General features: G+C 42.2%; 1 protein-coding gene across 2 annotated transcripts in view; it reads right to left on the reverse strand.

Annotated features, from left to right (window-relative positions):
- USP31 (ubiquitin specific peptidase 31) overlaps window positions 1-15,554 on the reverse strand; it is a 170,307-nt gene extending 154,753 nt beyond the window's left edge. For both annotated transcript variants that reach the window (XM_074196228.1, XM_074196227.1), the window contains exon 1: window positions 14,799-15,554. In XM_074196228.1, coding sequence (XP_074052329.1) covers window positions 14,799-15,554 — 756 coding nt within the window. The remainder of the gene's footprint in view (window positions 1-14,798) is intronic.
- Between the last annotated feature and the right edge of the window lie 2,071 nt (window positions 15,555-17,625).

Below are 17,625 nucleotides of genomic sequence, written 5' to 3' on the forward strand. Positions count from 1 at the left end.
CTGCACATTGTACATTCATTCATAAATTCAATTATTAGCATTATATGGCTTACTGCTAATACTTACTGCTTTAGAGAACGTTTTAGCCCGGGGGTGCTTTAGAGAACGTTTTAGCCCAGGGGTAATAAATGCAGCTAACCGAACTGGCATACTGGTATTCACTCCTCATAAAAAAAGTTCATCTGGATTCCTCCTCTTCCTATCATTTCACAACACTCTGAATATGTAGGTGGTATTATTATTATTATTAAATACTACTACATATGCATGAAAATGTGTCTCTGTTCAAGCTAAAACTTTTGATTCCTAAAAAAAGGAATTTTTCTTAATTCACAGAAGAGTTCCCTTATCTTTATTATGTCTTCCCTTTGTGTAACTCATTCATTTATTTGTTCACTCAATGAATGGATTTAGAGAGATAGGCATTATCATAGAAGCAATAGTGGACTTCCTGAAAGTGAAAGATTTCTTAAGGAGAGATTTTGGAGTTAGATCAAGAATCACAGAACAGAATTTTGAGGAATGACCACATTTAAGGTGGAAGGCAGAGATAAAGATAAAGATTATGAAAGGGAGGCAGAGAAGAAAAGGCAGTTTTCTTTGGAAAGAGTATCAGATTTTATTTCAATAGATCTCTGTTTCAGTTCTGTGGATCTAACTTTTACAAAGACAATGTATGAGAAGCAAGTGACTTCACTTCTCAGTCTCATTCAATCATAAAACATTTATTAAGCACTTACTTTGTGCTGAATGATGAAAAATTATAGGTCCCTGTCCTCACAGGATCTTTCAGTCTAATGGGGATGGATAGAAAGTAGGTAAATTATGTATAAATATCTATCACACAAGTTAAAATGTGCTTTAAGAGTACATTGGAGATTCCAAGTAGCACAACTATCTGAGAAGAATCAAGAAAGTCTGGAGAAGGAGCAGTTAGGTGGCACAGTGGATACAGCACTGGCCCTGGAGTCAGGAGGACCTGAATTCAAATCCAGCCTCAGACACTTAATAATTACCTAGCTATTAGACCTTGGGCAGGTCACTTAACCTCACTGCCTTGTAAAACCTGCCCCCCCAAAAAGAAAGAAAGTCTGGAGGAGTTGGCAGTTGAACTTTGCAAGAAGAAAAAGATTACGAAGAGATAGAAGTATGGAAGAAGTTCACTCCAGTCAGAGAAAGACATGAGGCAATGCACAGAAGAGGAGGAACAAGGGCAGCTCGGTGGCACAGTGGATAAAGCACTGGCCCTGGAGTCAGGAGTACCTGGGTTCAAATCCGGTCTCAGACACTTAATAATTACCTAACTGTGTGACCTTGGGCAAGCCACTTAACCCCATTTGCCTTGCAAAAAACCTAAAAAAAAAGGAGGAGGAACAAGAAGGGAATCTTGAAACAGTAGGGAGTTTAGACAAATTGGAATGTGGATCATATTTAATCAATCAGTCATCCTTTATCTAGCATCTTCTAGGTTCCATGACCTATACTAGGTGCGGGGAATACATATATATTATATATATATATATATATATATATATATATATATATATACACATACATACATATGTAAAATTTGTTTGTCGTACAGAGAATAAAGCACCCAGATGAGTTAGGAAGACTCATCTTCCTGAATTCATATCTGATCTCACACTTACTAGGTGTGTGACCCTGGACAAGTCACTTAATCCCATTTGCTTCAGTTTCCTCATTTGTAAAATGAGCTGGAGAAGGAAATGTCAAATCACTCCAGTACCTTTGCCAAGAAGTGGCAAATCCTAAACAGAGTCACAAAGAGTAGAACATGAGTAAAAAATAACTATCCATATACCTTGACAATACACATATATAAACATATACAAAGTAATTGTAAGTATGGGGGTGGGGCAGGAAAACAACTGCAGCTCTCAATGTCAGGAAAAGCTTAGTTTAGAAGGTTACAATTATAGTTTTGAAGGAAACAAAGTATTCTGAGGTAAAAGTAAGAGGAGAATACATCCCAGTCATGGAAGACAACCAGTGCAAAAGCACAGAGATAGGAAATGAAGTATAGTGTATGAGGAATATTAATTAGACTAGAATGAAATAACAGCTGAAAAGGCAGGTTGGATCCAAATTATGAACATTTAATTTGCTAAGTAATGGAGAGTGAGTGAATGTTTAGGGGATTATTAACCTAGGCTCTATGGATCTTTGAGGGGTGTGATTAGATTTCAAAGAGTCTGTGAACTTGAATTGGAAAAAAATAGATCTTTATTTTCACTAACCTCTAACTGAAGTTTAACATTTTTTTCAATTATAAGTTTTTAAAATGTTATTGTGAGGAATTCATAGGCTTCATCAAACTGCTAAACAAATTCATAACATCATGAAAAAGCTGAGAACTTTGGTTTTGGAGGATGGGAAAGATGTGATATTTTGGCAATGATGTGAAGAATGGATTGTAGAGGGGAGTGTCTAAAGTGAGGAAATCTTTTAGAAGGCTATCATAGTAGCCCAGGGAGAAGTAATGAAAGCCAGAGGAATGAAGAAAAGAAAAGGAACAGACAATTGTCAAAACTTGGATATTAGGTAGGGACATGGTTAGACAAGAGAGGGAAGAGATACTAAGACTTTGAGTCTTAGTAACAAAGAGAATAGTAATTTCATCAGCAAAAAATAAGGAAATTAAGATGATGAGTAGGGTAATTATCAGCTTCCTACTTGGTCTGTCTCATTCAGTCACATCATGCCAGCACTACCAGACTAATCTTTCCATAGAATCACTTCCACCTTTTCACTTTCCTGCCCCAAAAAACTATAGCTAGGGCCTCATTACCTTCTCTTTCAAACCCTAAGTATTGTGCCTGACTCTCAAAAGCTACCCTCTCCAGTCCTCCCTTACTTTCCCAAAAACACACACATGTTTATTTCTCAACACTCTCCAAAACTGAACCCTGAAATACAAGTAATCAGTACCTCAATATCACAAAAATTTAGAACTAGAAGGGGCCTTAGAAATCATCTAATCCAGGCAACTAGGTGATGCAGTGGATAGAGCACAGGCCCTGGAGTCAGAAAGACCTGAGTCCAAATCTGGTCTCAGACACATAATAATTGCCTGTGTGACCTTGGGCAAGTCACTTAACCCCACTGCCTTGTGAAAAAAAAAAAGAAATTATCTAATTCCTCCCCCCCATTTTATAGCTGAGGAAATTAAAGTTCAGAAAGATTGATTTGCACTAGATCTAACAAAGTTCAAAATGGAACCAGTTTAAATCTAGCCTAGAATCAGTTTTCTGCTACATATTTTCTCTCCTCACTGACTCAAGCACACATCATGCTCATTCTAGTCTCCATGCTCTATAATGCTTCTTCTTAGACACACCTAAAATATTATCTCCTCCTCTGTACAATAAAAGTCCTACTGATTCTTCAAATTCAGAATTAACTTCAGCATCTTTCCATGAAAAATATTTCCTTACTCCAAGCCTGAGTGACCATTCCTTTCCTTGACCACCTAATTAAAAGTCAGTAGTATTTTTCCCTGTCCCAAATGTTTAGAATATAATCTTTTTGCAAGCAAGTGTCATGTCTTTTCTGTTTCCCATAGCACTAAGCACTCAATGAATACTTGAAAATGATGCTAATAGATAGAACTTTATCTCGAACAGTATTTTTTAAATTAAGAAAAAGGTGAAAAGCAGTAAGATTCCTCTAAATGAAAATAAGCTGATTTAGCTTAAAAGTTTTAAAAATAGAAAGGGAAGGACAAAAGTTTCAGATCCATAAGGACTAGAGAGTGTGTAGCTGGGGCCAGGATCATAGAATTATAGGAAGGCATCTTAAGAGATCTAGTCCAATTCCCTGATTTTACCAATGAGGAAATTGAAGCCTGGAGAAATTAAGTGACTTCCTCAAGATCATACAGATTTTAAGTGTCAGAGTCAGGTTTGGGATTCCCTTCCCCCAACTGCAATTTTGATGATGATGATGATGATGATGTTTGTCCTTTGTTCTCAAAAAAGACCATGTCATCTGGGGAGGTGATGCCATGACAAGTACATGAATTGGATTTGGGGGGGGGGGTATGCTAAGTCACCTGCCTTACTTTCTCCTCCAGAGTCATCAGGGTCCAATGGCCAGATATGAATCAGTTTGACTAGAGATGTCCCTGGATATGAAGAAATCTGAGTTAAATGACTTGCCTAAGGTCATACAAGCTATTACGTGTCAAATGTCTGAGGCTCGATTCAAACTCCTATCCTCCTGACTCCTAGGCCAGGTCTCTATCCACTATGCCACCTAATTTTGGTGCTCTTTCAACCCTTTGCCTCCTATCTCTATATCTCACTCTCACACATGCCCTTCCCTTCCTTAATCATTTTAAGAAAAAAGGTTTCACCCCAGTTCAAAGTAGCAATATGGTTCAATAGTCTGGTGATGGTGAGCAAACAGTAAGCATACTACTACTTAAGACTGTTAGGCTCCAAAGCACATGATTAGCTACAAGAAGCTAGAAACAGGAAAGCTGATGAGTTTTTGTAACAATTTAGTGGATTGGGTTTTACATGCCTGATCATGAAATTTCTAACACAATAAGTAAAAGTGACAATAAAGGAGATACACTAACAACACTGATAAAGAACTGACTGAAAAAGAGGTTCCAATTCTCTTTCCCATGTTAAGCAGATAAGCAACCTCATGTTCAAATCTCCTTTGTTTCAAGCTTATAAACTAAAAAAAAAGTATCTAAGTCTGTTTCTCTTTAGACTCATTAATTCAAGTTTCATATATTTGAAAGAACTGATGGACAACCTAGCACAAGTTTCCACTTTGAGATCACAGCCACAAAGGATATTTCTGGGCAATACATTTGTCATACCTCAGTAAGCAAGCAATAAATGGATGATGATGATGATATGGCACTAAGATCTGACTTCCCCGATAATGAATTAAACTTTGGGAGTCACCCAGGAAATAACCTCTTCTAGTGATTCAGAATTTATTGACTCACAAAAACAGGAAATGTAACCTGAGGTTGTAAAGCAATGAGGTGGGAAGGAGGGAAAAAAACATCTGCAGGGCTGAAACAAGGGAACATCTCCCAACTTAGGAACAAGTCTTATTTCAGTATCTGTGGTCCTTGCCTTCTCTTTTCATAGGGTCCAGGAAAAACTGCATTCATTCTGTTTGATTTTGTTAAAAAAAAAAAAACACACAAGCACTTCACAGATTTTTTTTCTGTATAATCCAACAGGATATGCTGAAATCTTTTCTCTTTTGATTTTAAACTTGGTGGAAATGTGCTATCAAGAAATATTACACAGAAAGCAATTCACCCCAGAGACAGAGCCATTGAAATCTGAACACAGACTGAAGTACAATTTTCTCTCTCTCTCTCTCTCTATTCTTGAGGTTTCTCATCTTCTTGAGGGAGAGGAGGTTTATGTTTATTCTTATGTTCAATTTACATCAATGTATGGCATGGAAACACTGTAGAGATTATCAGCCTTCTGTGGGGGGGAGAGAAAGGGGGGAAAATTGCAGAATTCAGAGCCTTGCAAAAAATGATGGGTACATATTACTACTGTATATAATTGGAAAACAAATTTTAAAATGTTAAAAAAAAAGAAATATGATAATTAAAGCATGAAGCCATAACTGGTAAAACTGAAATATTTTCTTCCCTACTAGACTGTAAGCTCCTTAAGTAGGATAGATATCTGAAACAGGGATTCTGAAATAAGGTTTCATAGATAAATTTATGAAGTCCATGAACTTGAAGTGGAAGGATATACTTATTATATAACATGGAATCAGGAAGATCTGAGTTCAAATCCAGACTCAGATACTAGCTTTGTAACCCTGGGCAAGGTCCTTAACCCTGGTATCAATTCTTTATCTTTAAGATGAGAGTACCAACATGGAAACAAAGTAAAGACTGACAGAGTGCATTCTGGGGGGGGGGGGAACAAGATTGGGGGAAAAATGTAAAACTCAAATAATATCTTTAATAAAAAATAAATTTAAATTTTAAAAAAATTAGAGTACCTACCTCTAAGAATTGTTTTCAGGATCAAATGAGATCATAATTGTAAAGAGTTTAACACTGTATTTGGTGGAGTATGTATTATATAAATGTTAATTATTAGTTATTCTTATCTTTAAATTGATATTTTCAATTTTTTAAAAGTTTTAATTTCTAATACAATAAATATCAACATATATAGCCAGTGGTGTGTTGGTAATTGTTTAATAACACGGGAAAAAACGTTCCCATGAATCTGCTATATTCACATTTTCTCCATCACTTTCTGTAGTTTGGACAATCAACAAAATAATAAATCAAACCCTGGTTTCTATGTAGTTTACAAATTTCTGAGGTGTAAATGATTATGTGGAAAATTTAACAATGGCCTTGCAGGTAGGAGTTGGCTCCAGGACATCCCTTACCTATGTAAACAAAAACTCTTTGAATTCCATAAATTTTTAAGAATATAAAGGGGCCCAAAATATTTAAGAATTCTTTCCCTAAAAAGACCCATATGTACAAAAATATTCATAGCAGCTCTTTTTGTAGTGGCAAAGAATTGGAAATTGTGAGGATGACCATCAATTGGGGAATGTGATATATCAATGTGATGGAATCACTATTGTTCTATAAGAAATCATGAACAGCTGGACTTCAAAAAAGCCTGGAAAGACTTACATGAACTGCTGCTGAATTGAAGTGAGCAGAACCAGGAGAACATTGTACATATTAACAGCAACACTGCATGATGATCAACTATAATGGACTTAGCTCCTCTCAGTCTTCAGTAATCAAGTCAATTCTAAAAGACCTGTGATGGAAAATGCCATCTACATTCAGAGAAAAACCTATGGAGGGGGACGGAGCCAAGATGGTGACAAGAAAGGATCTAGTCTTAGGCGCTCTCTGATAAAACTTCTAAACTAAGAACTCTAACTAAACTTTTGAGAGACAGAAGCCACAAAGGGACCCAGAGAAGCAGTTCTCCTACTCAAGGTGACCTGGAAAAGATCAGAAAGGCTCTGCTCCCCGGGGTCGGAGGGGCAGCCCCCCACAGGGGTGGCCCTTCAGAGCAAAAGAAGTTCAGCCTCCTGGAAGCAGCCCAAGGGTGCTGGGAGCCCCAGCTCGCAGAAGTGGGGGAGTCTCCTGAGTTACACCCCGGGGAACACCGGGCACAAAGTGGGGGAACAGCAGGGGACCTCTGCCAGAGTGAGCAGGTGGAGCCCAGCCCTCAGGGCACACAGCAAGCAGCTTGGTCTCAGCCCAGATCTAGAAACAGGAGCAGGCTGAGCCTGTAAGCAGGAGCCTCCAGGGCAGGAGCCCATTGAGCTGAGGGAGGGGAGTGAAGAGAGACTGCAGAGCTATGTCCTCTGCCTCTGGAAAAGGACTCTGGGGTCCTGACCACATTCAGATCCTGTTCCCAGTCTAGGCCCTCCCCATAGAACAGCAGGGCCCCCTCCACCTCAGCCCTGTGGCAGAAAGGGACGCATATGGTCATTCACAGACCAGGAGGGAGGACAGAGCCTCATACACTGAGACCCTTGTGGGAGTGTCCCAAAAGCTCAGGAAGCACCCCAAAACAGGCCCAGGCTGGGAAAATGAGCAAACAGAGAAAAAAGAGGAACACCATTGATAAATATTTTGCAAATGAGCCCAAGAAGGAGCAAAATACTCGGTCTGAAGATGAGGAAGCACAAGCTCCTGCATCTAAAGACTCCAAGAAAAACAGAAATTGGGCTCAGGCTATGATAGAGCTCAAAAAAGACTTTGAAAATCAAATGAGGGAGTTAGAAGAAAAACTGGGAAAAGAAATGAGAGAAATGCAGGAAAAACATGAAAATGAAGTCAGCAGCCTAGTCAAGGAAATCCAAAAAAATGCTGAAGAAAATAGCATGCTAAAAACCAGCTTAGGTCAAATGGATAAAACAGTTCAAAAAGTTATGGAGGAGAGGAATGCTTTAAAAAGCAAAATTGGCCAGATGGAAAAAGAGATAAGAAAACTCTCTGAGGAAAACAAATCCTTCACACAAAGAACAGAATTCAGGGAGATTGATGAATTTACCAGAAATCAGGAATCAATACTTCAAAACCAAAAAAATGAAAAATTAGAAGAAAATGTGAAATATCTCATTAAAAAAACTGATATGGAAAACAGACTTAGGAAAGATAATTTGAAAATTATTGGAATACCTGAAAGTCATGATCAGGAAAAGAGGCTTGACATCATCTTCAAAGAATTACTACAGGAAAATTGCCCTGATATTCTAGAAGCAGAGGGCAAAACAGAAATGGAGAGAATCCACCGATCCCCCTGAGAAAGAGATCCCAAAAAACCAGCCCCTAGGAATATTATAGCCAAGTTCCAGAACGCCCAAGTCAAAGAGAAAATATTGCAAGCAGCCAGAAGGACACAGTTCAAATATCATGGAGCTGCAGTAAGGATCACACAGGACTTAGCAGCAACTACATTGGAAGCTCGTAGGGCTTGGAATACCAGAAGGCAAAAGAGCTTAGAATGCAGCCAAGAATGAACTACCCAGCAAGGCTGAATGTCCTCTTCCAGGGAAAAAGATGGACTTTCAATGAACCAGGGGAATTTCAAATGTTCCTTTTGGAATGGCCAGAGCTGAACAGGTTTGATCTTCAGATACAGGACTCCGGTGAAGCATGGAGATTGGAGGAGAGGAGGAAAATATGAGGGACTTAATGATGATGAACTGCATGTATTCCTGCATAGAAAAATGACACTGATAATACTCATATGAACCTTCTCAGTTAATAGAGCAGGTAGAGGGAGCTTTTATAGTTGAAGCACAGGAGCAAGCTGAATTCGAAGATAAAATATGGTGTAAAAATGGAGTCTATAGAAAAAAGGGAAATGTAATGGGAGAAAGTAAAAGAAGAGGGGGAATAGGCCAAGATATTTCATATAATAAGATTTTTCTTTATTACAATGAGCTATTGCAATGATATGGAAGGGGAGAGGCAAGGGGGAATGAGGGAACCTTTGCTCTCATCAGAGGTGGCTAGGAGCAGAAACAGCATATATACTCAATGGGGTATAGACATCTGGAGTAAGAAGGAGGAGGGAGTGGGGGAAGGGGTGGGGATGTGAATAAAGGAGGAAAGGATGGACCATGGCAGGGGGGAGAGTGGTCAGATATAACACATTTTCTTTTGTACTTCTTGCAAGGGGCTGGGATTGGAAGGCCTGTCCAGGACCATAGGGCCAGGTAGATGCTGGGCCTAAGGGGTGGTATGGGGGCTCAGGGCCTCTTGGCCCCAGGACCAGGGATCTGTCTGCTGTGCCACTCAGCTACCCTACAGCAGAGTCAGAGTGAAAGGAGAGAGAAAATAGAGTACATGGTAGTGGAGAAATAAGAAAGGAGGGAGTTGCGATCAGCAATGGCAACGTTGGAAAAATATGGAAGTAACTTTTGCAATGGACTTACCATAAAGAATGTGATCTACCCGTGACAGAGTTGTTGGCGTTGGAACAAAGACTCAAGCACATTTTTTATTGTTATTATTATTTGGGGGAGGGTGCAGGGCAAATGGGGCTGGATGGCCTGCCTGGGGCCACATAGCAGGGTGATCTTTGGGTGTCTGAGGCCATATTTGAACCCGGGTGCTCCTGGCTCAAGGGCCAATTCTCTGTCCGCCACCCAGCCACCCCTACTATTATTACTATTTTATTTTATTTTGGGTCTTTTTTTTCTTCTTTTTGGTTTTTGTAGGGCAGTGGGGATCGGGTGGCTTGCATGTCACACAGCTGGGTAATTGTTGGGTCTATGGGGCTGGATGTGGGATTGGGTGCTCGTGGCTTCAGGGCTGGTGCTTTATCCATTGAGCCACCTGGCCATACCTACAATTATTACTATTTTTTTAATTTTAATTTTTTTCTCTCCCCTTACTTTATTGCTCAAGCAAGTCTATATTCATGGGGGGAGGGGGTATTTCATTTACTCTTAAACAAGAATATTTTATTAATGTAAAAAAATTGTACAAAATGAGAATAAAAAAATAAAAGAAAATAAAGAGAAAAATAAAAGGAGCATACTATAAAAATTTAGCAAGAAAGCAGGGCAAAAAAGTCTCTATTTTACTTATAGTTTTAATAAAAAAATGAATGGGATTTTGTTATTCTTGAAAAAAAACCTATGGAGTTTGAATATAGACCAAAGCATACTATTTTCACTTTTTTAAAGCTTGTTTTTTTCTTTATCATGATTTTTTCCCCTTTAATTCTGATTCTTCTTTCACAAAATGGCTAAGATGGAAATCTATTCAACATGTCTGTACTTGTTTGCTGTCATGGGGAAGGGGTAGGAGAGTGAAGGAGATAGAAAAATTTAAAACTCAAAGGGTTACAAAAAGATGAAAGTTGAAAACTATCTTTGCATGTTATTGGGAAAAAATAAAATAAAATAACATTTAAAAAAAGAATTCTTCGCCTCGCTCAAGAGATCTATCAAGCTCAGACTTCCTAATACTGGGATTGCAGGTATGCTCCATGACCATCAGCCATTCATTTATAATGGATCCTCAGACAAGACATTTGTTTTCTCCATCAATTAGTTATCTTATGTAAATGACCAGCATCTGTCCTTTATTAACTGCAGAAAAGATATAGAGATCTAAGTCAGATACCTCAAATATTCATGGCACATACTACATACACAGTTATTAGACTAAGTAAAAGTTGTTTCCTTGAAAACAATACATTCAGACATTAAGTACTTTTGATTTTGAGTAACAATTACCAGTTACTGTTACTACAAAGTTAATTTAAGACAGGTCAACTAGGGGTAGAACAAGTTACAATACTATCATTAAGTGATTTGTGAAAGTAACAGGTTAGTTATTGTAATAGGTAAGGGAAAGAGGGAAGAACACTGAACAGGAGGACTTACATATTGAAGCTAGGGTGAAAATACTGTCTAATGTAGCAAAATTAGTAATTATACATGACAAAATTATACATGATAAAAATGGAACCACCAAGATTCCTTCCAGCTTTTAATTTATGATCCTAAAATCCAAAATTGTTAGATTAGGATTCAGTAAATCTTTAAGATTACCAGTCCCCAGGATTATACCCTTCCTTCAAGGCTCAGATCAGGTTCCACTTCCTTCTTGAAAGTCTTCCTGCTACTCATCCTACTCCAGTTCTTAAACTCAATCTCTCCCCTCAAATTACCTTTATATTTATTTATCTATAATTTCCTATTTATTACCCCAGCCCCAATCTCCAAACCCAATATTGGGTCCTATTCAGGGTAGACATTGCTTCCCTTTTGTCTTTACCTAGTCAATACCTAGCATAGTTTGTTGTATACAGTAGACAATTCAAGTCTGTTGAATTGGAATGGGGGGGGGGGGAGAAGACCTTTAATAAATTGTGTGACCCATTCAAAAGGAGTTACCTCATCACATCCCTTGGGCTCCAAATAACATGACTAGATAGTAAAGAAAATAAAGATAAGAAAAATGAGAAGGAAGCTAATTCTGAACACAATTATTTTCTAAATCAGATCTTGCAACCAAGTTTTTAAGGAGTTAAAGAAAAAGTTGGAAAGGGTTTTACAGGGTTTCCCCCCCACCTCAGGGAAGGAAAACTGCTAAATTTATCATTGATCCAGTTCTAGTCTCTTTCTTGAACATCAAGTCCCACAACACCAATTGCTTGCTTGTTGGGTGTTGCCAAGTGGATGTCCAGGAAGCATCTCAAATAAATGCCTAAAATAAAACTCATTATCTTGTATCCTCTTGACCCATATGTCCTCCAAAATTCCCTTTTTTTTGTTTAGAGTACAACCATTGTTCTAATCTTCCATGTCCATGATTTCAGAGTCACCTTCAAATCTTCTTTCTTACCTTCAAAGCAGTTGCCAAGTCTCCTCAATGTTACCTCCACAGTATCTTTCCCAGATATCGCTTCCCTCCATTCACTAAGCCACCACACTATTTAAGGTCTTAATCACCTCACCTGAACAATCTAAAGACTCTCATTCCCAGTTCTCATGTGCCTTTTACTTTAGTTTATGCCTTTTACACAGGCTGTTTTACCATGGTTAGAATGCAGTCACTCCTCAGTCCTGCCTCTTAGAATCCCTACCTTCCTTCAAAGTTCAACTGATGTATCATCTAAGGGAAAGAAAGTCTTTTCTGACCTCCCCTTGTCCAGTCTTCTTATACCTTACTCCAATGTACTATATAAAGCTTGCCACAAAGACTATTTTATGGAGAACTCACCCAGGATGAGTACTCACAGCAGGTCAGATAAAGCTATACAAGGATACTCTAAAGATCTCTCTTAAGAACTTTGGAACTGATTGCACAGAAGGGGAGACACTAGCTCAGGACTGCCCAGCATGGTGTGCCCTCTTAGGAAAGGGTGCTCTATTTACAAGGCAGAATTGAATGAACTCAGGAAAGTGAGATGCACAAGTTTAGAGAACAGCATGAACTACTGGTCTGATCAGCCACTGTCTCTAATATAGCAATGTCATTTCAGTCTTCTTCAATAAGAACGACTAAAATCCCTGTAGCATTCAGTAACTCTAGCCTCATTGCTATTACTCTAACTAAACATTCCATCAACTGACTGGACATTTTCTCTGGCTTCTCCAATAAAGCTTTCCTTGCCTCATCTCTGCCTTCTAGCTTCCTCTGAGTCCTAGCTAAAATCCTGCCTTATGCAGGAAGCCTTTTCCCATCTTTAATTCTGGTGTCTTCCTTCAGTGGATTATTTCCAGCTTATCCTACATATAACTTGTTTGTACATTATCTTCCCCATTAGACTATGAACTTCTTGAGGGAGGGTTGTCCTTTACCTTTCCTTCTATAGTCTTAGTATTTAGCACAAATCTGACACAAAGCAGTTAAAGTGTTAATTGACTGACTGACTTTTGTTCTTTCCACCCTACTCAAACTATCATGTATTAATTTGAATACATGATAGATTTCTCAATATCCTACCTCACCCCCAGTAGAAATATTAGCACATGGGAGAGGCAAGGGCTATTTTTCTTTTTATTCCTTTGTTCCCTCACACCCACCACCAGTGCCTAACAATCACAGACACTTATAAATACTTATTGGAATAGATGAATTTCATTTCTGGTGATTTATCCATCCATCAATTCTACTTCATATATGACCTCATTTATGAAACCTGCCCTGATTCCTCCTTCCCAACCTCACTGGACCTCCCCATTGCATTTTGTTGGTATCTTTTTTTGGTACTTCAATTCAATAAAGGGAAGAATGTTGAAGTCAGGAAGACCTGCTCTGACAATTAGTTAGGGGAACTAAGGGCAAACTATTTAATTTCTCTGAGTGAATGAGAGAATTGGACTAGATACCTTCAGATGTCCATCTATGATCCAATAAATAATCAAATAGGATTTGCTTCATTACTTCTTGCCCCTCCCTCCATATATACAGAAGGCAGAAGTTCCTTGAGGGCAGATATTATGTCCTTTTTGTATCACTCTCATAATCCCTTCTTACAAAAGGGTTCCAATTAAATATTTATTGCTGTGAATGCTCTGGTACACCATCCTTCAAATGCAGTTTGTTCTTTGTCCCACTCAAGAATATTTTTAATTTAATAATGTTGATGTATTGATGACAAATTTTCATAAATCTTGAGGAATGGTACAGAAACCTATTGACATCCCCTAAAGATCATATTTTTAAAAATTGCTCATTTCTAGACAATCAGACATCTTTGTGGCCAAACAAATAAAGAACTCAGAGTCAGGAAGATTTTCGAGTACTGCCTTTGACATACATTGGCTCTGCAACCCCCTAGGCAAGCTTTTAAATCTCCGTGATATTGGCTGCTCTCTAAAATTACAAATTGCAGATAAAGTGCCAACCTGCAACCTGTGATAAGTTTCCTCACCCCGGAGTTCTTTATCCAAGGTCCAGTCCCTATCCATCTCTAAGAATCCTTCATCATTGCCAAACACAACTTACCTATAAATCATTCAGAACTTCAACTATCGACCTCTATTTCTGTTCTCTGCTTCTTTATTAGATAATGACAGAAAGTTAGGTAACATGGACGGAGGGGGGAAGGATGGGTAGTATTTCGCTTGTAATGTGTAGTGGAAAGTTCTTTTCATGCTTTGTTTTCCATTTTTCCAAACTTATGAGCTATATAATACTCTTTAAAAGCTTACAACAATTATGGCTTGTACAGGGCAGAAAGAAACTGAAAACATGACTTTTGAAAGGTCTTTTCTAATTCCTTGGGGTTTTTTTTTTTAATATCTTCAGACTTGGTGTACTTTTTTTCTTTGTCAGCTCTCAGAACCAACCAGATGTTCGCATTCAAAAGTACTCTTATTTAAAAGCCCTAAATTTTGGTAATAAGTTAGGAATCTGCAATATTGATCTTTTTTTTTTCCTTTGGGGTGTGGGGGAATCAAGTGGAAACCCTCCGTGGAATCTGATAAGGGCTACCTGGGAACTCTCTTGAGAAAACAGCCATCCTTCAGTTCTTCGATCCAGAATTCGGCCCACCCGAACAGCCCACTGACCAGGAGACAAAATTACCGTCCAGTGAAAGCACCGAGTCAGCTCGGGGTGCATCGGGGCCGAAGGCAAGGGAGAGATGGAGGCCGGGAGGACCAGGCGGGCGAGAGCCCGGGGAGGCGGGCGAGAGCCCGGGGAGGCTGGCGAGAGCCCGGGGAGGCTGGCTTGCCCGACCTTGCCGCCCGCAGCCCGGGGGGGGGCCCCCACCGCCCGTATCTTCCCCGGGGGCATGGGAGGCGCTCACCTTAAAGTCCCGACTGTGCTGCGGGGTGTACTCCAGGGTCCACAGCGCCCGCACCAGGTGTGCCAGCTGCTCGGTGACCTCGCCCTTGCCCTGCTGGCCGCGGCAGAAGGGGAGCCCGTTGGCCCGGGGGCCGTCCTCCGGGCCGGCGGAGGCGGGGGGCTCGGGCTCGCCGCCGCCCCGGTACTGCTCCAGGGCCAGGTACTCGGCGAAGAGCTCGGTGTTGCTGAGGCACTGCAGGGTGGCGTTCATGAAGCAGGTGTTGCCGTGGTTCCTGAGCCCCGCCACGCCGGGCACCGGCTCGGCCCCGGCCAGGCCGGGCGGCTCGGCCGGGGGCGGCGGCGCGGGCGCGGCCGGGGGCGGCGGGGGCGGCGGCGGCGGCGGCGGCCGCGGGCAGCGCTGGGGCGGGGCGGCCGGCCCGGGCCCGGGCCCCGGCGGGAAGCAGCTGCGGAAGCCCACGGGGCCGAGCGGGCCGCCGGGGGGCCGGCCGCGGCCGGGCAGCGGGGGGCTCTCGGAGCTATAGTGCGACAGGGTGGACAGCGTCTTCAGCACCCGGCTCATGAAGCCGCCCACCGAGCGGGCGGAGGAGGGCGAGGCCGCCGAGCCGCCGCCCGAGCCGCCGCCGCCGCCGCCGCCGCCGCCGCCCGCCCGCCCGCTCCGGAACAGCCTCTTGCTGAAGGAGCGCTTCTCCTTCCCGCTCGGCGCCGGCGGGGCCGCCGCAGCCGGCGCGGGGGCCGCGGGCCCCGTCACCTTGGACATGGCCCCGGCTCTCCCTGCACATCCCCTCTCCCCTGCGCAGCCCGCCCGCCTCCGCCCCCCCGAGGCCGCCGCTGCTCCTGCTCCAGCCGCCGCCGAGCCGCATCCCCCGCCCCCTGCGCCTCGCGGGCTCCCGGGGAGGAGAGCGGCCCAGCCCGAGGCGCGGCCGAGAGGCGGCGACCCGCGGGCTGGCGGCCGCGGCCCAGCTGGAGGCCGGTCACGTGGCCTCCCGCCCCGAAGCCTGGGAGCCGGCCGGCGGCCGCGACGCCGGAGGGCACGCTCCCTCCCCTCCCCCACCCCGCCCCCGCCCCCGCGCGCCGGAGCTGAGGTGGAGGCGGCGGCGGCGGCGGCCATGTCGACTGTGGGAACGGAGCCTTCCCATCCCGGCCACGGGAGCCCCTCGCCGCCGTGGGCGCGGCCCCGCCGGCTGAAGCCAGAGCGCGGCCATGTTTACTGTGGGCAAGGTCCTCTCCCGGGCTGGGGCGTCCGCCGCTTAACTCGCGGCTAGGGGGGAGGGCGGGAGCGTGGAGCTGATTGGACTCTGCCGAGTCGTCGCCTGCGCCCCTGCTGCGGCTGCCAAGGCTTTGGGAAACTTGTAGAAATCCTAGAGCTGCACCCTGAGAAAAAAGGACCTGTTCTAAAGCCCGCCACCACGCCGGTGCTGGGGCAAAGCCACGCTGGCACTTAGCCAGCCCCAGAGTGGCGCTCGGCCCCAGCACCCCATCATTATCCCGCGGGCCCCAAAATACTGCAAAAAGCATGAGCTTTAAACAGATGTACTCGCCCGTCCCGACGTTGAATGACCGCTATCAGCTTTGTCTCTCTTAAGGGGTAAAGTTGATACGTGAGGTTCAATTTTCATTTATTTGTGCGGTCTGTGACCTCGGCTTTCATTCATTCATTTCACTATGCATTTCTTCTTTTGAGTTCCTAGTATCTTCTAAGAAGGAAACAAAAGGAAAGTAAATGATGATTCCAGTCTTTCAATTTATCATCAAAGAGCTGCTGTGCAAAGAACACTGGTCTCGAAGTCAAGAGACTGAGGACTTGTTCTGACTCTGTACTTGCTAGATAGAGCATTTGAAGGCTTTCTTTACCTTGAAGAAGTGAAACTTGTTGAATGAGAAGACTATTTCACATGACAGCCCTTAGAATAGCGGAAGAAGACTGAGATTTGTTTTCCTTCTAGTCCTAGGCAGAACTAGAAGTAGTGATTTGCAGAAATAAATTTAGACTTGATAGAAGGGAGAGAATGATAACGTATGTACAGAATTTTGCAATTTTTAAAATGCTATACAAATGGCAGTTGTTATTATCATTCCTAGCAATTTGAGCAGTCCTGTAGTAGAATGAGCTACCTTCGGAAGATGCAATTTCTTCCCTGCTAGAGGTTTTTAAGCAAAAGCTAGAAGGTCATTTGTCAGTTCTGAAGTAGGGAAAATTCCTGCACAAGTTCAGATTGGACCAGGTAGCCTCTGATATTCCTTCTATAAGTTTCTGTGAATCTGACATCAAGCTAGACAGGTATCCAATACAAGTCCAGGAGCAGAGTGTGTGCCTTTTGGTCAAGGACCAGTCAAGCAAAATATGAAATAGTTCTTCATTAGAGAATTACCAGTTAATATTTTAGTCATTGCTACTCCAAATGAAATGGAAGGTCTTCCAAAGCATCAAAATGAAAAGATATTATTGCTATGATGACAACAACAACTACTGCTGCTGCTGCTTCTCTAAAGAAGGTAAAAATTGAACTGGATCTTAAAGGATGAGTAAAAATAGAAGGCACAGAGATGAAAGGGAAAGACATTTTAGGCTAGGGAAATGATATAAGTAAAAGTTAATTTTTGGGAAAGAAGGGTGTCACATTTTAAGAAACAATGAAGGGCAGAGCCAAGATGATGACATGAGAATAGCCCTTCCTAGGAGTTCTCTCAAAAATACTCCAAAAACCTTAAAATTATGACTCTAACTAAATTTTCAAGAGACAGAACCCACAGAAAGATGCAATGAAGCAATTCTACAGCCCAAGATAACCTGGAAAATCATGGGAAAGCTCTGTTCCATGGGGGTGGAG

The sequence above is a fragment of the Macrotis lagotis genome, chromosome 8, assembly GCF_037893015.1.
Source record: "Macrotis lagotis isolate mMagLag1 chromosome 8, bilby.v1.9.chrom.fasta, whole genome shotgun sequence".
Classification (NCBI taxonomy): domain Eukaryota; kingdom Metazoa; phylum Chordata; class Mammalia; order Peramelemorphia; family Peramelidae; genus Macrotis; species Macrotis lagotis.